This window comes from Hyperoodon ampullatus (assembly GCF_949752795.1).
Source record: "Hyperoodon ampullatus genome assembly, chromosome: X".
In the NCBI taxonomy this organism is placed as follows: Eukaryota; Metazoa; Chordata; class Mammalia; order Artiodactyla; family Ziphiidae; genus Hyperoodon; species Hyperoodon ampullatus.
The window spans coordinates 13,368,448-13,391,355 of record NC_136913.1 but is presented as its reverse complement, the minus strand read 5'-3'; the positions used below and the strand labels follow the sequence as shown (position 1 = coordinate 13,391,355).

At 39.7% G+C, this 22,908-nt stretch overlaps 1 protein-coding gene across 1 annotated transcript in view; it reads right to left on the bottom strand.

Moving 5' to 3' along the window:
- Positions 1 to 22,908, bottom strand: part of MOSPD2 (motile sperm domain containing 2) — a gene marked incomplete at its 3' end in the record, with an annotated part of 53,132 nt that overhangs the window by 10,104 nt on the left and 20,120 nt on the right. Inside the window, exons 7-9 of the mRNA XM_079727918.1 lie at positions 10,475 to 10,651; positions 3,096 to 3,208; positions 292 to 388 (exon numbers count right to left, since the gene is read on the bottom strand). Coding sequence (XP_079584044.1) covers positions 292 to 388; positions 3,096 to 3,208; positions 10,475 to 10,651 — 387 coding nt within the window. The remainder of the gene's footprint in view (positions 1 to 291; positions 389 to 3,095; positions 3,209 to 10,474; positions 10,652 to 22,908) is intronic.

Sequence of the window (22,908 nt, the reverse complement as noted above, 5' to 3'; positions counted from 1 at the left end):
TTATAGTTTTATTTTTTCACTCTCTCTATGAATTAAATTATTCATACAATGGAAAGTGATTGTCTTTTTTTTTTTAAACAAACAAACCCTGGGACTAATTTGGACAGTACCCTATTACTGCAAATTAAACACTAAGATACAGACCTCAGGGAAAATTTTAGATAAGCTGTGACACACAGTTAGAGATAGAAGGCAGTATAACAAGCCTAAAAGTAGAAATAAAAACACTGTGCAAGTTCAAAATTATCAATCTTTCAATTTTCACATAATTTATATCTTTCAGATATTTACCTTAAATGCCACTATGTTTTTCGTTACATTTGTTAACATTATTAAAGCTTTCTTCTCTTCAGATTCTGTACTTCCAAAATACAGTTCTTCCGCTGGGCTAGGTGGCAACAAAAGCATAAGACAACGGTATTGCTCAGAATAAATGACAATCTAATCATCAGCTTGAAGAAAAACATTTGGTTAATATTTTACACTCATTTGTATAAAGAGATTTCATCAAAGAAGATTACAAAACAATACCTAATATATTTTGTATTTTAATCTTACTGATTCAATGCACACTAAAAAGTCCTATGGTTTCCCCCAAGATCTAAAAGCAAAATAGGAAAGAACAGGAGCGAATTAGGAAGATTCTGAATTAGTCCTATAATCAGCACCATCTTAAGGTTTATTTATTAAAACTCTTTGGTAGGTGATAGATAAAAATCAGAGAAGAAATTGCTGCTTCAACTTTACCTAATTACAAACATTAGAATGGGGCACATTTTTATACATCAACAGAAAAGAGTATAACTTAAAATGATCATCAGGGATATATTTAAGTAACAGAATAAGTCCTGACTATAGAAAGGTTTTTTCTAAATAATATGGAAGGAGAAAAACACAAAATATGGGGCAGGAACTACAGGAAAAAACTGTCAAAAAATCAGTGAGGCTCAAAATGCAAATTTTACTATTATTGGCCACTGTATTTTAAAAATAAAAAGACTCAAGCAAAGTTCGTGTAGTTTAATTACATGAGCCAAATCAGGTGCCTCCAAATGATGCAACGGACTGTGATTTTTATTTATTTACTTTTTTAAAAATCTATTTTTATTTTTGGCTGCATTGGGTCTTTGTTGCTGCACATTGGCTTTTCTCTAGTTGCAGCAAGCTGGGGCTACTCTTTGTTGTGGTGCATGGGCTTCTCATTGGGTGGCTTCTCTTGTTGCAGAGCAGGGGCTCTAGGTGCACGGGCTCAGTAGTTGTGGCTCTCGGGCTCTAGAGCGCAGGCCCAGTAGTTGTGGCGCATGGGCTTAGTTGCTCCGCAGCATGTGGGATCTTACCAGAGCAGGGCTTGAACCCGTGTCCCCTGCATCGGCAGGCGGATTCTTAACCACTGCGCCACCAAGGAAGCCTGGACTGTGATTTTTAGATAAAAAGGTGAATTCTTCAGATAGCCCTTGACTTTGAGCTCCACCTTTATTTTTTACTTTTATTTTTTTGCGGTATGCGGGCTTCTCACTGCTGTGGCCTCTCTCGTCGCGGAGCACAGGCTCCGGACGCGCAGGCTCAGCGGCCATGGCGCACGGACTCAGCCGCTCCGTGGCATGTGGGATCCTCCCAGACCGGGGAACGAACCCGTGTCCCCTGCATCGGCAGGCGGACCCCCAACCACTGCGCCACCAGGGAAGCCCTCCACCTTTAAATAGATTCATTTTATATCAGGAATATCTGCATATCAGAGATATTTATTCATGTAAAGAACACACATGTTAAAATAAGCGCTCTCCCAGGAGAGCTGTGCCCAGCTTTGGACAAGACATAAATTAGCATGGTTGCTGGCATCTTTTTAAAACCCAATCTGAAATATACCACAGAAAAGACAGGAAGGTTATGGATCTCAGAACTGCTCTCAGTATCCAGCACAAAAACCACGAAAAGCTCTAGGGAGACAGAGGTTGGGGGGAGAGAGAGAGAGAGAGACAGACAGAGACAGAGAGAGAGAGAGAGAGAGAGACAGAGAGAGAGAGAGACAGAGAGAAAGACAGAGTGTGTGTGTGTGTGTGTGTGTGCGCGCGCGCGTGCGTGTAGGATAAGCACTGATTTTCTGGAGAGATGGGTGGGCATTGCAGAGCTGGCTTTCTCCCTAGCCGGATCTTCTAGCCATACCTTGATAGTTACAAGCCAGGACCTATGGTTTTGACAGGCCTCCAGAGAAAAAACAGTAACTTCCAAACTACGAGAGGGAAAAATGGGAAACAAACAAATTCCAAAGTGGGGGAAACGACAAAGAAAAACCACGGAAAAGAACATGCACGTGTGTTTCCCTCCTTCCCTCTCACACACAGACTCACGCAGATGGTGAAGATAAATCTGAATAGAACAGTATTCAAAATATATGTAAACAAACCAATCTTGTCAGAGAATTTCAGATTTGATGTTTAAAATGTCTGGCTCTATTGTTAATGAGTCTTTAACAGTTACATAGAAAGGTTTCAAGTAAAGGGACAGAAAATGATACAGTAGGCCATTACTAAATAAAGTTGGTAAAGCAGTATTAACATAAGGCTGTATAGATTTACCAACCAAAAGCATCATTAGTAAGAAAGGTCTTTACATAATGATAAGGAAACAATACTGAATTTTTTGGATTGAACAACCTAGAAAGAAAAACAGATGTGCTGAAATTTGGATTTGGTAAAAACCCTATTATTCTGGTTAAGCTTTAGCTTTTGGAAGGTCAAATTGATAAATGGCTACTTCAGTGTCATTTCTGGCAACTTCAAACTTGTGCAAGTCAAACACTATCAGTAAAATGAGAAAAATGTATGTCATTCAGATTTGTTGTTAATATATGAATATTCACTCTTATTACCTGATGTGGGATAAAGGCTCTTTAAACACACTCAACAGAATAAATAACAAAAAGGTAGCTACAAATATCCACTATATCTGGAAACCAAGGTGAGTCTTCAGATAACCCTTAATTTTATATTTCCACAGTTTCAAAAACAGGCCAGAAGTTTTCTTAATTTTGCAGTTCCCTAAAAATGATCAAGATATATTATGAAAGCATAGCTAATAAAATCTTCAACTAGTACCTGATGTGTAATAAGGGCCCTTTAAACACACTCAGTGGTTTCTTGAAAGCTTTCATTTTGGAATCAACTTTTTCATTCTCTTCTGTTTTGGAAGTAGGTTCCGTTATGTTAACCTAAAGACAAAATATATATATATATATATATATATATGAGGAAAGAAAGATAAATTGAATTTCACACTGACAGGCAGTTCATTAGGTCAAAAAGTAAGCATTACAGTGACTCAATCCAAATTACAATCTTTAACATAGGTTTATTATATCTAAATTATATACTTAACATATAGTAACCTGATGATTGACCTATATTTGAGTGCCTACTATGTAAATAGGCCCCTTTGCAAAATGTAACATGGTCATTCCCTTAAGAGTTTTTATTTTTATTTTTTATTTTTTTGGCTGCCCCACATGGCTTGTGGGACCTTAGCTCCCCAGCCAGGGATTGAACCCAGGCTCTCAGCAGTGAGAGCGCAGAGTCCTAACCACTTGACAACCCGGGAATTCCCCTCCCTTTTAAGCATTTTAAAATCTGTTCTACATTGCAATATATTTATCCCTCTATCAAGTCCCTGATATCTCATAAAAACATAACTGTTCTTTAAAAATGAAAGAGAGAAAGTAGATCAAGGTAATGTTCTGAGTTAATTACTTTTATTTATTTTAGATACATAAAAAATATTTTAGATAAAAGGATTTTTTTAAGATGTGTTTAGCCAATTTTTATGCAAAAGCATGGAATCAACCTTTTCTATACTGTAGCACACTACCAGTCAACGAGTGCCATGCTTCCTCTTTCCTTTGACGTACAAAGATGTGGAAGGGCAGCAAGTTGAGTGAATTACCTAAAATTACACAGCCAGCTAGTGGGAGAACTGGGGCTACGTCACAGCTTTTGTCTCAATTTCATTTTTTTGGTGAAAATTAAGTTTTTCAGGGGAAATCGACAGTAACACAATCATAGTCGGGGACTTTAACACCCCACTTTCACCAATGGACAGATCATCCAAAAACAACAGAATACACATTTTTCTCAAGTGCTCATGGAACATTCTCCAGGATAGATCATATCTTGGGTCACAGATCAAGCCTTGGTAAATTTAAGAAAATTGAAATCGTACCAAGTATCTTTTCCGACCACAACGCTATGAGACTAGATATCAATTACAGGAAAAGATCTGTAAAAAATACAAACACATGGAGGCTAAACAATACACTACTTAATAACCAAGTGATCACTGAAGAAATCAAAGAGGAAATCAAAAAATACCTAGAAACAAATGACAATGGAGACACGACGACCCAAAACCTGTGGGACGCAGCAAAAGCAGTTCTAAGGGGGAAGTTTATAGCAATACAATCCCACCTTAAGAAACAGGAAACATTTCGAGTAAACAACCTGACCCTGCACCTAAAGCAATTAGAGAAAGAAGAATAAAAAAACCCCAAAGTTAGCAGAAGGAAAGAAATCATAAAGATCAGATCCGAAATAAATGAAAAAGAAATGAAGGAAACGATAGCAAAGATCAATAAAACTAAAAGCTGGTTCTTTGAGAAGATAAACAAAATTGATAAACCATTAGCCAGACTCATCAAGAAAAACAGGGAGAAGACTCAAATCAACAGAATTAGAAATGAAAAAGGAGAAGTAACAACTGACACTGCAGAAATATAAAGGATCATGAGAGATTACTACAAGCAACTCTATGCCAATAAAATGGACAACCTGAAAGAAATGGACAAATTCTCAGAAATGCACAACCTGCCAAGACTGAATCAGGAAGAAATGGGAAGTATGAATAGACCAATCACAAGCACTGAAATTGAAACTGTGATTAAAAATCTTCCAACAAACAAAAGCCCAGGACCAGATGGCTTCACAGGCGAATTCTATCAAACATTTAGAGAAGAGCTAACACCTATCCTTCTCAAACTCTTCCAAAATACAGCAGAGGGAGGAACACTCCCAAACTCATTCTACGAGGCCACCATCACCTTGATACCAAAACCAGGCAAGGATGTCACAAAGTAAGAAAACTACAGGCCAATATCACTGATGAACATAGATGCAAAAATCCTCAACAAAATACTAGCAAACAGAATCCAACAGCACATTAAAAGGATCATACACCATGATCAAGTGGGGTTTATTCCAGGAATGCAAGGATTCTTCAATATATGCAAATCAATCAACGGGATAAACCATATTAACAAACTGAAGGAGAAAAACCATATGATCATCTCAATAGATGCAGGGAAAGCTTTCGACAAAATTCAACACGCATTTATGATAAAAACCCTGCAGAAAGTAGGCATAGAGGGAACTTTCCTCAACATAATAAAGGCCATTTATGACAAACCCACAGCCAACATCATCCTCAATGGTGAAAAATTGAAACCATTTCCACTAAGATCAGGAACAAGACAAGGCTGCCCACTCTCACCACTCTTATTCAACATAGTTTTGGACGTTTTAGCCACAGCAATCAGAGAAGAAAAGGAAATAAAAGGAATCCAAATCGGAAAAGAAGAAGTAAAGCTGTCACTGTTTGCAGATGACATGATACTATACATAGAGAATCCTAAAGATGCTACCAGAAAACTACTAGAGCTAATCAATGAATTTGGTAAAGTAGCAGGATACAAAATTAATGCACAGAAATCTCTGGCATTCTTGTACACTAATGATGAAAAATCTGAAAGTGAAATCAAGAAAACACTCCCATTTACCATTGCAACAAAAAGAATAAAATATCTAGGAATAATCCTACCTAAGGTGACAAAAGACCTGTATGCAGAAAATTATACGACACTGACGAAAGAAATTAAAGATGATACAAATAGATGGAGAGGTATACCAAGTTCCTGGATTGGAAGAATCAATATTGTGAAAATGACTCTACTACCCAAAGCAATCTATAGATTCAATGCAATCCCTATCAAACTACCACTGGCATTTTTCACAGAACTAGAACAAAAAATTTCAAAATTTGTTTGGAAAAACAAAGGACCCCGAATAGCCACAGCAATCTTGAGAACGAAAAACGGAGCTGGAGGAATCAGGCTCCCAGACTTCAGACTATACTACAAAGCTACAGTAATCAAGACAGTATGGTACTGGCACAAAAACAGAAACAGATCAATGGAACAGGATAGAAAGCCCAGAGATAAACCCACGCAAATATGGTCAACTTATCTTTGATAAAGGAGGCAGGAATGTACAGTGGTGAAAGGACAGCCTCTTCCATAAGTGGTGCTGGGAAAACTGGACAGGGACATGTAAAAATATGAGATTAGATCGCTTCCTAACACCATACACAACAATAAGCTCAAAATGGATTAAAGACCTAAATGTAAGGCCAGAAACTATCAAACTCTTAGAGGAAAACATAGGCAGAACACTCTATGACAAAAATCACAGAAAGATTCTTTTGGACCCACCTCCTAGAGAAATGGAAATAAAACCAAAAATAAACAAATGGAACCTAATGAAACTTCAAAGCTTTTGCACAACAAAGGAAACCATAAACCAGACCAAAAGACAACCCTCAGAATGGGAGAAAATATTTGCAAATGAAGCAACTGACAAAGGATTAATCTCCAAAATTTATAAGCAGCTCATGCAGCTCAATAGCAAAAAAAGAACCCAATACAAAAATGGGCAAAAGACCTAAATAGACATTTCTCCAAAGAAGATATACAGACTGCCAACAAACACATGAAAGAATGCTCAACATCATTAATCATTAGAGAAATGCAAATCAAAACTACAATGAGATATCATCTCACACCAGTCAGAAGGGCCATCATCAAAAAAATCTAGAAACAATAAATGCTGGAGAGGGTGTGGAGAAAAGGGAACACTCTTGCACTGCTAGTGGGAATGTGAATTGGTACAGCCACTATGGAGAACAGTATGGAGGTTCCTTAAAAAAACTACAAATAGAACTACCATATGACCCAGCAATTCCACTACTAGGCATATACCCTGAGAAAACCATAATTCAAAAAGAGACATGTACCAAAATTTTCATTGCAGCTCTATACACAATAGCCCAGAGATGGAAACAACCTAAGTGTCCATCATTGGATGAATGGATAAAGAAGATGTGGCACATATATACAATGGAATATTACTCAGCCATAAAAAGAAACGAAACTGATCTATTTGTAATGAGGTGGATAGACCTAGAGTCTGTCATACAGAGTGAAGTAAGTCAGAAAGAGAAAGACAAATACCGTATGCTAACACATATATATGGAATTTAAGAAAAAAAAAATGTCATGAAGAACCTAGGGGTAAAACAGGAATAAAGACACAGAGCTACTTGAGAATGGACTTGAGGATATGGGGAGGGGGAAGGGTAAGCTGTGACAAAGCGAGAGAGAGGCATGGACTTATATACAGTACCAAACGTAAGGTAGATAGTGGGAAGCTGCCATATAGCACAGGGAGCTCAGCTCGGTGCTTTGTGACCGCCTGGAGGGGTGGGATAGTAAGGGTGGGAGGGAGGGAGACACAAGAGGGAAGGGATGTGGGAACAGATGTATATGTATGACTGATGCACTTTAAAAAAAAAAAAATCTTCCAACAAACAAAAGCCCAGGACCAAATGGCTTCACAGGCGAATTCTATCAAACATTTAGAGAAGAGCTAACACCTATCCTTCTCAAACTCTTCCAAAATATAGCAGAGGGAGGAACACTCCCAAACTCATTCTACAAGGCCACCATCACACTGATACCAAAACCAGACAAAGATGTCACAAAGTAAGAAAACTACAGGCCAATATCACTGATGAACATAGATGCAAAAATCCTCAACAAAATACTAGCAAACAGAATCCAACAGCACATTAAAAGGATCATACACCATGATCAAGTGGGGTTTATTCCAGGAATGCAAGGATTCTTCAATATACGCAAATCAATCAACGGGATAAACCATATTAACAAATTGAAGGAGAAAAACCATATGATCATATCAGTAGACGCAGAGAAAGCTTTCGACAAAATTCAACACCCATTTATGATAAAAACCCTGCAGAAAGTAGGCATAGAGGGAACTTTCCTCAACATAATAAAGGCCATATATGACAAACCCACAGCCAACATTGTCCTCAATGGTGAAAAACTGAAACCATTTCCACTAAGATCAGGAACAAGACAAGGTTGCCCACTCTCACCACTATTATTCAACATGGTTTTGGAAGTTTTAGCCACAGAAATCAGAGAAGAAAAAGAAATAAAAGGAATCCAAATTGGAAAAGGAGAAGTAAAGCTGTCACTGCAGATGACATGATACTATACATAGAGAATCCTAAAGATGCTACCAGAAAACTACTAGAGCTAATTAATGAATTTGCTAAAGTAGCAGGATACAAAACTAATGCACTGAAATCTGTGGCATTTCTATACACTAATGATGAAAAATCTGAGAGTGAAATTAAGAAAACACTCCCATTTACCATTGCAACAAAAAGAATAAAATATCTAGGAATAAACCTACCTAAGGGGACAAAAGACTTGTATGCAGAAAATAATGACACTGATGAAAGAAATTAAAGATGATACAAATAGATGGACAGATATACCATGTTCCTGGATTGGAAGAATCAACATTGTGAAAATGACTCTACTACCCAAAGCAATCTACAGATTCAATGCAACCCCTATCAAACTACCACTGGCATTTTTCACAGAACTAGAACAAAAAATTTCACAATTTGTATGGAAACACAAAAGACCCTGAATAGCCAAAGCAATCTTGTGAACGAAAAATGGAGCTGGAGGAATCAGGCTCCCTGACTTTGGACTATACTACAAAGCTACAGTAATCAAGACAGTATGGTACTGGCACAAAAACAGAAATATAGATCAATGGAACAGGATAGAAAGCCGAGAGATAAACCCACGCACCTATGGTCACCTTATCTTTGATAAAGGAGGCAAAAATATACAGTGGAGAAAAGACAGTCTCTTCAATAAGTGGTGCTGGGAAAACTGGACAGGTACATGTATAAGTATGAAATTAGAACACTCCCTAACACCATACACAAAAAGAAACTCAAAATGGATTAAAGACCTAAAAGTAAGGCCAGACACTATCAAACTCCTAGAGAAAAACATAGGCAGAACACTCTATGACAAAAATCACAGCAAGATCCTTTTTGACCCACCTCCTAGAGAAATGGAAATAAAAGCAAAAATAAACACATGGGAATGAAACTTCAAAGCTTTTGCACAGCAAAGGAAACCATAAACAAGACCAAAAGACAACCCTCAGAATGGGAGAAAATATTTGCAAATGAGGCAACTGACAAAGGATTAATCTCCAAAATTTACAAGCAGCTCATGCAGCTCAATGACAAAAAAACAAACACCCCAATCCAAAAATGGGCAGAAGACTTAAATAGATTTTTCTCCAAAGAAGATATACAGACCACCAACAAACACATGAAAGAATGCTCAACATCATTAATCATTAGAGAAATGCAAATCAAAACTACAATGAGATATCATCTCACACCAGTCAGAATGGCCATCATCAAAAAATCTAGAAACAATAAATGCTGGAGAGGGTGTGGAGAAAAGGGAACCCTCTTGCACTGTTGGTGGGAATGTAAATTGATACAGCCACTATGGAGAACAGTATGGAGGCTCCTTAAAAAACTAAAAATAGAAGTACCATACGACCCAGCAATCTCACTACTCAGCATATACTCAGAGATACCATAATTCAAAAAGAGTCATGTACCACAATGTTCAATGCAGCTCTATTTACAATAGCCAGGACATGGAAGCAACCTAAGTGCCCATCAATGTATGAATGGATAAAGAAGATGTGGCACATATATACAATGGAATATTATTCAGCCATAAAAAGAAATGAAATTGAGTTATTTGTAGTGAGGTGGATGGACCTAGAGTCTGTCATACAGAGTGAAGCAAGTCAGAAAGAGAAAAACAAATACCGTATGCTAACACATATATATGGAATCTAAGAAGAAAAAAAAAGGTCATGAAGAACCTAGGGGTAAGATGGGAATAAAGACACAAACCTAGTAGAGAATGGACTTGAGGATATGGGGAGGGGGAAGGGTAAGCTGTGACAAAGTGAGAGAGTGGCATGGACATATATACACTATCAAACGTAAAACAGATAGCTAGTGGGAAGCAGCTGCACAGCACAGGGAAATCAGCTCGGTGGTTTGTGACCACCTAGAGGGGTGGGATAGGGAGCATGGGAGGGAGGGAGACGAAAGAGGGAAGAGATATGGGAACATATGTATATGTACAACTGATACACTCTGTTATAAAGCAGAAACTAACACACCATTGTAAAGCAATTATACTCCAATAAAGATGTTATAAAAAAATTACCTTTTTAAGAAGAGCTGTTTGTTCTTCATTACAAATTGTTTCCAAGGTTTCTTTGCCATCACTTTCTATATCTTCTTTACTTGAAGCTTCATCCTCACTGGCAATAGGCCCATTTTCACACAAAGGTGTCTGGAAGTCATCATCTACAAGTGGTGGATAGCTATACTTGAAAGGATCCTGAGAGAAAAGAATTTTGCATCAGCTTGCTAAGAGGTTGGTGGAGAAATAATTCTCTTAGTAAAGTGAAAATCCATTCCTCTGGCCAAGAAAACAGAGTTAATTAGATAGTGAAATTTAAAACAAAGCAAGCATTTCGAAACAGCAAGGGAAAAAGCAGGATGTGGTGTGGGACAACTGGCCAGCCATCTGTAAAAGAACCAAATTGGATCTTCAGCTCATTCTTTTTTTTAAAAAAAAAATTTACTTTTTGTTTTTTTGGCTGTGTCGGGTCTTAGTTGTGGCATGTGGGATCTTTCGTTGCAGCACATGGACTTCTCTCTAGTTGTGGCATGTGGGTTTTCTCTCTCCAGCTGTGGTGCACGGGCTCCAGGGTGCATGGGCTCTGCAGTTGTGGTGCGCTGGCTCCAGAGTGCATGGGCTGTGTAGTTTGCGGCATGTGGGCTCTCTCATCAAGGCACACGAGCTCAGTAGTTGTGGCGCGTGGTCTTAGATGCCCTGCAGCACGTGGGATCTTAGTCCCCCGACCAGGGATTGAACCTGTATCCTCTGCACTGGAAGGCAGATTCTTTACCACTGGACCACCAGGGAAGTCCCTAGCTCATTCTTTATACCAAAAAGAATTTCACATGAATAAAAGCTTTAAATGTATGTGTATATTTTTAAAAAATGACATAAGCTCCAGAACAACACATAGGAGGATTAAAAAAACAACAAGAAAACCCAAAAAACACAAAACCTAAGTAAGGGAAGCCCTTTTCTAAGTAAAACATGAAACCTAGAAGGCATAAAAATGTTGACAAAAATTGAGCACGCCAAAATGAAACATTTCTGATTGAGGGAAGAGACAAGATGGTAGAGTAGAAGGACATGAGCTCACCTCCTCTCATGAAAACACCAAAATCACAACTAACTTCTAAACAAACATTGACAAAATAAAACAGTGGAACCTACCAAAAAAGATATTCTACATCCAAAGACAAGAAGCCATAACGAGACGATAGAAGGGTTGCAATCATGATAAAAATCAAATTCCATACTTGCTGCGTGGGCTACCCACAAACTGGAAAATAATTAGATGGCAGAAGTTCTCCCACAGGAATGAAAGTCCCGAGCCCCACAACAGGCTGCCAGCCTGAGGGTCTGGCATCAGGAGGAGCCCCCAAGAGCATCTGGCTTTGAAGGCCAATAGGGTTTGACCACAGAATTCCACAGGACTGGGGGAAACAGAAACTCCACTCTTGGAGGATGCACATAAGGTCTGATGAGCACCAGGACCCACAGGAAAAAGCAGTGACCTCATAGGAGCCTGGGCCAGACCTACCTGCTAGTATTGGAGGGTCTCCTTATGAGGTGGGGGGAGCTGTGGCTCACTGTGGGGACAAAGACACAACTGGTGGTAGCTCTGGGATGCGCTCATTGGCGTGAGCTCTCCTGGAGGCTGCCATTTTCTCACCAAGACCTGGCCCCACCCAACACCCTGCAGGCTCCAGTGCTGGGATGCCTCGGGCCACACAACCAACACAGTGGGAACACAGCCCCACCCATCAGCAGACATTCTGCCTGAAGTCTTCCTGAGCCCACAGCTGCTCACCAGAGGGACAAGACCCAGCTCCGTATACCAATGGGCAGGAACCAGTACCTCCCACCAGGAAACCTGCACAAGCCTCTTAAATAAATGGTTTTTTGTTTTTGGCCACACCGTGTGGCTTGAAAGATCTTAGTTTCCCCAACCAGGGACTGAATGTGGACCCTCAGCAGTGAAAGCATGGACTCCTAACCACCGGACCGCCAGGGAATTCCGTGAAAAAGCCTCTTAGAGTGGCCTCATCCACCAGGGGGCAGACAGCAGAAGCAAGAAGAACTACAACCCTGTAGGCTGCGGAACAGAAACCACAATTACAGCATGTTAGACAAAATGAGACCAGCAGAGGATTACGTCCCAGATGAAGGAACAAGATAACAACCCCAGAAGAACAACTACATGAAGTGCAGATAGGCAATCTACCCAAAAAAGAATGCAGAGTAATGATAGTAAAGTTGATCCAAGATCTCGGAAAAAGAATGGAAGCACAGACCAAGAAGATACAAGAAATGTTTAATAAAGAGCTAGAAGATCTAAAGAAAAAACAAACACAGATGAACAATATGATAACTGAAATGAAAAATACACTAGAAGGAATCAAGAGCAGAATGAGGCAGAAGAACAGATGAGCTGGAAGACAGATGGTGGAAATCACCGCCACGAAACAGAATAGAGAAAAAAGAACAAAAAGAAATGAGGACAGTCTTAAGAGACCTCTGTGACAACATTAAATGACCAACATTCACATTAAAGGGGTGCCAGAAGGACGAGAGAGAAAGGACCTAAGAAAATGTTTGAAGAGATAATAGCTGAAAACTTCCCTAACATGGGAAAGGAAACAGTCACCCATGTCCAGGAAGTGCAGAGAGTCCCATACAGGATAAACCCAAGGAGGAACACCCCGAGACACATATTAATCAAGCTGACAAAAATTAAACACAAAGAAAAAATATTAAAAGCAATGAATAACATACAAGGGAACTCCCAGAAGGTTATCAGCTGATTTTTCAGCAGAAACTCTGCAGACCAGAAGGGAGTGGCATGATATATTTAAAGAGATGAAAGGGAAAAACCTACAACCAAGATTACTCTATCCAGCAAGGATCTCATTCAGATTCAATGGAGAAATCAAAAGCATTACAGACAAGCAAAAGCTAAGAGTATTCTGCACCAGCAGACCAGCTTTGCAACAAATGCTAAAGGAACTTCTCTAGATGGGGGTAAAAAGGCCACGACTAGAAACAAGAAAAATATGAATGGAAAAGCTCACTGGTAAAGGCAAACTAACAGTAAAGGTAGGAAATAATCCACACACAAATACGCTATCAAAACCATCAATCATGAGAAGAGGGAAGTACAAATGCAGGATATTGGAAATGCATTTGAAATTAAAAGACCAGCAACTTAAAACAATCTTATTCATATATAGACTGCTATATCAAAACATGGTAACCGCAAACCAAAAATCTGCAATAGACACACAAAAAGGAATCCAAACACACACTAAAGTAAGTCATCATATCACAAGAGAACAAAAGAGGAAGGGGAGAAAAAAGACGTACAAATGGAAAAAACAATTAAAATGGCATTAAGGAGGGAATTCCCTGATGGTCGAGTGCATAGGACTTGGTGCTTTCACTGCCATGGCCTGGGTTCAATCCCTGGTTGGGGAACTAAGATCCTGCAAGTCATGCAGCATGGCCAAAAAAATAAAATAAAAAATGGCAATAAGAACATACATACAGATAATTACCTTAAATGTAAATGGATTAAATGCTCAAACCAAAAGACACAGACTGGCTGAATGGATACAAACCCATATATATGCTGTCTACAAGAAACCCACTTCAGGGCTTCCCTGGTAGTGCAGTGGTTGAGAGTCCGCCTGCCGATGCAGGGGACACGGGTTCGTGCCCCGGTCCGGGAAGATCCCACATGCCGCAGAGCAGCTGGGCCCGTGAGCCATGGCCACTGAGCCTGCACGTCCGGAGCCTGTGCTCCGCAATGGGAGAGGCCACAACGGTGAGAGGCCCGCGTAACACACACACACAAAAAAAGACCCACTTCAAATCTAGGGACATACAGACTGAAAGTGAGGGGACTGAAAAAGGTATTCCATGCAAATGGAAGTCAAAAGAAAGCTGGAGTTCCAATGCTCATATCAGACAAAATAGACTTTAAACTAAAGACTGTTACAAGACACAAAGAAGGACACTACATAATGATCAATGGATCAATCAAAGAAGAAGATATAACAATTGTAAATATATATGCACCCAACTTAGGAGCACCTCAATACATAAGGCAAATGTTAACAGATATAAAAGGAGAAATTGACAGTAACACAATAATCGTGGGGGACTTTTAACACCTCACAACAATGGACAGATCATCCAGACAGAAAATCAATAAGGAAACACAGGCCTTAAATGACAGATTAGACCAGATAGACTTAACTGATATTTATAGAGCATTCCATCCAAAAGCAGCAGAATACACATTCTTCTCAAGTACACGGGAAACATTCTCCAGGACTGATCACATGCTGGACCACAAAGTGAGCCTTGGTAAATTTAAGAAAACTGAAATCATATCAACAATCTTCTCCAACCACAATGCTATGAGACAGACATCAACTACAAGAAAAAAACCGTAAAAAACACAAACACGTGGAAGTTGAACAATATGCTAATAAACCACCAATGGATCACTGAATTAATCAACGAGGAAACCAAAAAATACCTAGAGACAATGACAATGAAAACACAAAGATCCAAAACCTATGGGAAGCGGCAAAGCAATTCTAAGAGGGAAGTTTACAGCAATACAATCTTACCTTAATGAAACAAGAAAAATCTCAAAGGAACAACCTAAGCTTACCCCTAAAGCAACTAGAAAGAGAAGAAAAAACAAAACCCAAAGCTAATAGAAGGAAACAAATCATAAAGATCAGAGCAGAAATAAATGAAATAGAGATGAAGACAACAATAGAAAAGATCAATGAAACTAAAAGATGGTTCTTTGAGAAAATAAACAAAATTGATAAATAAAATTAGAAATGAAAAAGGAGAAATTACAACAAACACCACAGAAATACAAAGGATCACAAGAGACTATTACAAGCAACTATATGCCAATAAAATGGACAACCTAGAAGAAATGGACAAATTCTTAGAAATGTACAATCTCCGAAGAATGAACCAGGAAGAAACAGAAAATATAAACAGACCAATCACAAGTACTGAAATGGAAACTGTGATTTAAAAATTCCCAAGAAACAAAACTCCAGGACCAGATGGCTTCATAGGTGAATTCTATAAAACATTTAGAGAAGAGTTAAACCTATCCTTCCGAAACTATTCCAAAATATTGCACAGGAAGAAACACTCCCAAACTCATTCTATGAGGCCACCATCACCCTAGTACCAAAACCAGACAAAGATATCAAAAAAAGAAAATTACAGGCCAATGTCACTGATGAACATTGATGTAAAAATCCTCAACAAAATACTAGGAAACTGAATCCAACAATACATTAAAAGGATCATACACCAAGATCAAGTAGGATTTATCCAAAGGGATGCAAGGATTTTTAATATCCACAAATCAATAAGTGTGATACACCAAATTGACAAACCAAAGAATAAAAACCATATGATCATCTCAATAGATGCACAAAAAGCTTTTGACAAAATTCAACACCCATTTATGATAAAAAACTCTCCAGAAGGTGGGCATAAAGGGAACATACCTCAACATAATAAAAGGCATTTATGACAAACCTACAGCTAACATCATACTCAATGGTGAAAAGCTGAAAGCAATACCTCTAAGATCAGGAACAAGACAAGGGTGTGCACTCTCACCACTTTTATACAACATTGCTGTGTATAGGACTTCCAAAACTATCAGAGAAGATATAAAAGGAATCCAAAATGGAAAAGAAGTAAAACTGTCACTGTTTGCAGATGACATGATACTATACATAGAAAATCCTAAACGTGCTACTAGAAAACTTACTAGAGCTCATCCATGAATCCAGTAAAGGTGCAGGATACAAAATTAATACACAGAAATGTCTTGCATCCCTATACAGTAACAATGAAAGATCAGAAAGAGAAATTAAGGAAACAATCCCATTTACCATTACATCAAAAAGAATACCTAGGAATAAACCTATGTAAGGAAGCAAAAGACGTGTACTCTGAAAACTATAAGACGCTAATAAAAGAAACTGAAGATGACACAAACAGATGGAAAGATATACCATGTTTTTGGACTGGAAGAATCAATATTGTCAAAATGACTACACTACTCAAGGCAATCTACAGATTCAATGCAATTCGTATCAAATTACCAATGGCATTTTCCACAGAAGTAGAACAAAAAATTTAAAAATTTGAATGGATACACAAAAGACCCCAAATATCCAAAGCAATCTGGAGACTATACTACAAAGCTACAGTAATCAAAACATTATGGCACTGGCACAAAAACAGAAATATAGATCAATGCAATAGGATAGGAAGTCCAGAAGTAAACACACCAACCTATGGTCAACTAAACTAGGACAAAGGAGGCAAGACAGTCTCCTGAGTAAATGGTGCTGGGAAAACTGGACAGCTACATGTAAAAGAACGAAATTAAAACATTCTCTAACACCATACACAAAAGTAAACTCAAAATGGATCAAAGACCTAAATGTAAGACCAGATACCATAAAACTCTTAGAAGAAAACATAGGCTGAACACTCTCTGACATAAATTGCAGCGATATCTTTTTTGTTCCACCACCTAGAGTAATAAAAATGAAAATAAAAATAAAGAAATGGGACCTGCTTAAACTTACAAGCTTTTGCACAGCAAAGGAAACCATAAACAAAACAGACAACCCACAGATTGGGAGAAAATATTTGTAAACAAAGCGACCAACAAAGGATTAATGTGCAAAATATACAAACAGCTCATGCAGTTAAAACAAAACAACCCAATCAAAAAATGGGCAGAAGATCTAAATAGACATTTCTCCAAAGAAAATATACACATGGCCAAGAAGTACATTAAAAGATGCTCAACATAACTAATTATTAGAGAAATGCAAATCAAAACTACAATGAGGGGGCTTCCCTGGTGGCGCAGTGGTTGCGAGTCCGCCTGCTGATGTGGGGGACGCGGGTTCGTGCCCCGGTCTGGGAGGATCCCGCATGCCGCGGAGCAGCTGGACCCGTGAGCCATGGCCGCTGAGCCTGCGCATCCGGAGCCTGTGCTCCGCAACGGGAGAAGCCGCAGCAGTGAGAGGCCCGCGTACCGCAAAAAAAAAAAAAAAAAAAAACTACAATGAGGTATCAGCTCACACTGGTCAGAATGGCCATCATTAAAAAAAAAAAATCTACAAACCATAAATGCTGGAGAGGATGTGGAGAAAACAGAACCCTCCTGCACTGTTGGTGGGAATGAAAGTTGGTACAACCATTATGGAGAATAGTATGGAGGTTCCTTAAAAAACTAAAAATAGAACTACCATATGATCCAGCAATCCCACTTCCTGGGCATATATCCAGAGAAAACCATAATTTGAAAAGATACATATACCCCAACGTTCACTGCAGCACTATTTGCAATAGCCAAGACATGGAAGCAACCTAAATGCCCAAGAGAGGAATGGATAAAGAAGATGTGGTACATATATATAATGGAATATTACTCAGCCATAAAAGGAAAGAATTAATGCCATTTGCAGCAACATGGATGGACTTAGAGATGATCATGCTAAGTGAAGTCAGACAGAGAAAGACAAATATCACATGATATCACTTATATGTGGAAACTAATAAAAAAATGATACAAATGAACTTATTTAAAAAACAGAAACAGACTCACAGATCTTGACATCAAACTTACGGTTACCAAAGGGGAAACATGGGGGTAGTGATAAATTAGGAGATTGGGATTAACATATACACACTACTGTATATAAAATAGATAAGTAACAAGGACCTACTGTACAGAACATGGAACTCTACTCAACACTCTGTAATATATGGGAAAAGAATCTGAAAAAGAATGGATATATATGTATATATATGTATAACTGATTCACTTGGCTGTACACCTGAAACTTACGCAACATTTTAAAGCAACTATACTCCAATAAAAGTTAAAAAAAGACAGAAATAATTGGATGTTTAAGGGGGAAAAAAAGAAACATTTTCAGCCATCTTTAATGACCATCATTCAGTAATAAGACCATCATTCAGTAATAATAGAGACTTTTCATTTGGTTTTTCAGATGTCTGGGAATCAAGATACTCGTAACCAGTTTAAGGTCCAATTTGGCTGAAGAAATAATTGTGCATGTCTGTATAGGAAAAATTCAATTTTCTGTTATCCCCACCCCACCCAGTTTCTCTTGCAGTGAGTTGAAGTGTGTTGGGAGTTCTGTGGAGGATTGTTGAGTTCTAATAGTCTGGAAACAGAATCTCAGACCTAAGGATAATATATATTTGTTATCCTTTAAAATAAATCTGAGTCTCAGATCATAAGTGTTGTCTAGGGACTTCGTACTATTTCTTCTTTTCTTTTTTTTCCTTTTGAAAATCATCTTTAGCTGGTTGCCAAAAGCTGCTGAGAACTTTCTGTATGACACATCATCCTCGTGGAGAGTAAGAGTAACTTGTGGTTCAGATATTTTATTCAGTCGCTAAGAGATGATCTTTGATAGGTTCCAGATGTATTGTACAAATAACAGATGTACTGTAAAAATAAAAGATGACTCCCCCCCAAAAATATTGGTTCAACTTTTTTAAAATGAAAGAAAACAAAGAAAAGCACACACCAAAACTTTTCCTTTTGCTAGTCCTTTGGTTCTAGTTGAATACAATTTTGCCAGTACAAAGTAGAAGATTGTAAAAATCAAATAATTGAAATATTAATCAAATTAACCCAAAGCATACCAAATCCATAGGTTTCACAGTTTATTTAAAAAAGTCATTATCCAAATATGTTTCATTGGACTCCCGGGGAAGATGGCGGAAGAGTAAGACGGGGAGATCACCTTCCTCCCCACAGATACATCAGAAATACATCTATATGTGGAACAACTCCTACAGAACACCTACTAAACGTTGGCAGAAGACCTCAGACCTCCCAAAGGCAAGAAACTCCCCACATACCTGGGTAGGGCAAAAGAAAAAAGAATAAACAGAGACAAAAGGATAGGGACGGGACCTGCACCAGTGGGAGGGAGCCGTGAAGGAGGAAAGGTTTCCACACACTAGAAGCCCCTTTGCGGGCGGAGACTGCGGGTGGCGGAGAGGGAAAGCTTCCGAGTCGCGGAGGAGAGCACAGCAACAGGGGTGCGGAGGGCAAAGCGGAGAGATTCCCGCACAGAGGACCGGTGCTGACCAGCACTCACCAGCCCGAGAGGCTTCTCTGCTCAGCCGCCGGGGCGGGCGGGCCTGGGAGCTGAGGCCCGGGTTTCGGGTTTCGGTCAGAGCGCAGGGAGAGGACTTGGGTTGGCGGCGTGAACACAGCCTGAAGGGGGCTAGTGCGCCACGGCTAGCCAGGAGGGAGTCCGGGGAGAAGTCTGGAGCTGCAGAAGAGGCAAGAGACTTTTTCTTCCCTCTTTGTTTCCTGGTGCGCGAGGAGAGGGGATTCAGAGCGCCGCGTAAAAGAGCTCCAGAGACGGGCGCGAGCCGCGGCTGAAAGCGCGGACCCCAGAGACGGGAGTGGGACACTGGGGCTGCTGCCGCCACCACCAAGAAGCCTGTGTGCGAGCACAGGTCACTATCCACACCTCCCCTCCCGGGAGCCTGTGCAGCCTGCTACTGCCAGGGTCCCATGACCCAGGGACAACATACTCGGGAGAACGCACAGCGGCCTCAGGCTGGTGCAACGTCATGGTGGCCTCTGACGCTGGAGGCTCGCTCCGCATCCATGCCCCCCCCCCCACCGGCCTGAGTGAGCCAGAGCCTGCGAATCAGCGGCTCCTTTAACTCCGTCCTGTCTGAGCAAAGAACAGACGCCCTCCAGCGGCCTACATGCAGAGGCGGGGCCAAATCTGAAGTTGAGCCCCGGGAGCTGTGAGAACAAAGAGAAAGGGAAATCTCTCCCAGCAGCCTCGGAAGCAGTGGCGGTGGATTAAAGCTCCACAATCAACTTGATGTACCCTGCATCTGTGGAATACATGAATAGACAATGAAACATCCCAAATTGAGGAGTCTGAGACGTGTGGATGAAAGGTTCTTGGTGATGCAGCCAGGAGTCAGTGCTGTGCCTCTGAGGTGGGAGAGCCAACTTCAGGACACTGGTCCACAAGAGACCTCCCAGCTCCACATAATATCAAATGGTGAAAATCTTCCAGAGATCTCCATCTCAACAACAGCACCCAGCTTCACTCAACGACCAGCAAGCTACAGTGATGGACACTCTATGCCAAACAACTAGCAAGAAAGGAACACAATGCCACCCATTAGCAGAGAGGCTGCCTAAAATCATAAAAAGTCCACAGACACCCCAAAACACACCACCAGACGTGGACCTGCCCACCAGAAAGACAAGATCCAGCCTCATCCACCAGAACACAGGCACTAGTCCCCTCCACCAGGAAGCCTACATAACCCACTGAACCAACCTTAGCCACTGGGGACAGACACCAAAAACAACGGGAACTACAAACCTGCAGCCTGCGAAAAGGAGACCCTAAACACAGTAAGTTAAGCAAAATGAGAAGACAGAGAAACACAGCAGATAAAGGAGCAAGGCAAAAACCCACCAGACCTAACAAATGAAGAGGAAATAGGCAGTCTACCTGAAAAAGAATTCACAGTAATGACAGTAAAGATAATTCAAAATCCTGGAAATAGAATAGAAAAAATACAAGAAACGTTTAACAAGGAACTAGAAGAACTAAAGAGCAAACAAACAGTGATGAACAACACAATAAATGAAATTAAAAATTCTCTAGAAGGAATCAATAGCAGAATAACTGAGGCAGAAGAACGGATAAGTGACCTGGAAGATAAAATAGTGGAAATAACTACCGCAGACCAGAATAAAGAAGAAAGAATGAAAAGAATTGAGGACAGTCTCAGAGACCTCTGGGACAACATTAAACGCACCAACATTCGAATTACAGGGGTCCCAGAAGAAGAAGAGAAATAGAAAGGGACTGAGAAAATATTTGAAGAGATTATAGTTGAAAACTTCCCAACTATGGGAAAGGAAATACTAAATCAAGTCCAGGAGGCACAGAGAGTCGCATATATAATAAATCCAAGGGGAAATATGCAAAGACACATATTAATCAAACTATCAAAAATTAAATACAAAGAACAAATATTAAAAGCAGCAAGGGAAAAACAACAAATAACACACAAGGGAATCCCCATAAGGTTAACAGCTGATCTTTCAGCAGAAACTGCGAAAGCCAGAAGGTACTGGCCGGACATATTTAAAGTGATGAAGGAGAAAAACCTACAACCAAGATTACTCTACCCAGCAAGGATCTCATTCAGATTTGATGGAGAAATTAAAACCTTTACAGACAAGCAAAAGCTAAGAGAATTGAGCACCACCAAAACAGCTTCACAGCAAATGCTAAAGGAAATTCTCTAGGCAGGAAACACAAGAGAAGGAAAAGACCTACAATAGCAAACACAAAACAATTAAGAAAATGGTAATAGGAACATACATATCAATAACTACCTTAAATGTAAATGGAGTAATGCTACAACCAAAACACACAGACTGGCTGAATGGATACAAAAAGAAGACCCATGGGCTTCCCTGGTGGCGCAGTGGTTAAGAGTCCGCCTGCCGATGCAGGGGACACGGGTTCGTGCCCCGGTCTGGGAAGATCCCACATGCCGCGGAGCGGCTGGGCCCGTGAGCCATGGCTGCTGAGCCTGCGCGTCCGGAGCCTCTGCTCCGCAATGGGAGAGGCCACAACAGTCAGAGGCCCATGTACCGCAAAAAAAAAAAAAAAAAAAAAAAAAAGAAGACCCATATATATGCTGTCTACAAGAGACCCACTTCAGACCTAGGGACACATACAGACTGAAAATGAGGGGATGGAAAAAGATATTCCCCGCAAATGGAAACCAAAAGAAAGCTGGAGTAGCAATTCTCAAATCAGACAAAATAGACTTTAAAACGAAGACTATTACAACAAAGAAGGACACTACATAATGATCAAGGGATCGATCCAAGAAGAAGATATAACAATTGTAAATATTTATGCACCCAACATAGGAGCACCTCAATACATAAGGCAAATACTAACAGCCATAAAAGGGGAAATCGACAGTAACACATTCATAGTAGGGGACTTTAACACCCCACTTTCACCAATGGACAGATCATCCAAAATGAAAATAAATAAGGAAACACAAGCTTTAAATGATACATTAAACAAGATGGACTTAATTGATATTTATAGGACATTCCATCCAAAAACAACAGAATACACATTTTTCTCAAGTGCTCATGGAACATTCTCCAGGATAGATCATATCTTGGGTCACAAATCAAGCCTTGGTAAATTTAAGAAAATTGAAATTGTATCAAGTATCTTTTCCAACCACAATGCTATGAGACTATATATCAATTACAGGAAAAGATCTGTAAAAAATACAAACACATGGAGGCTAAACAATACACTACTTAATAACGA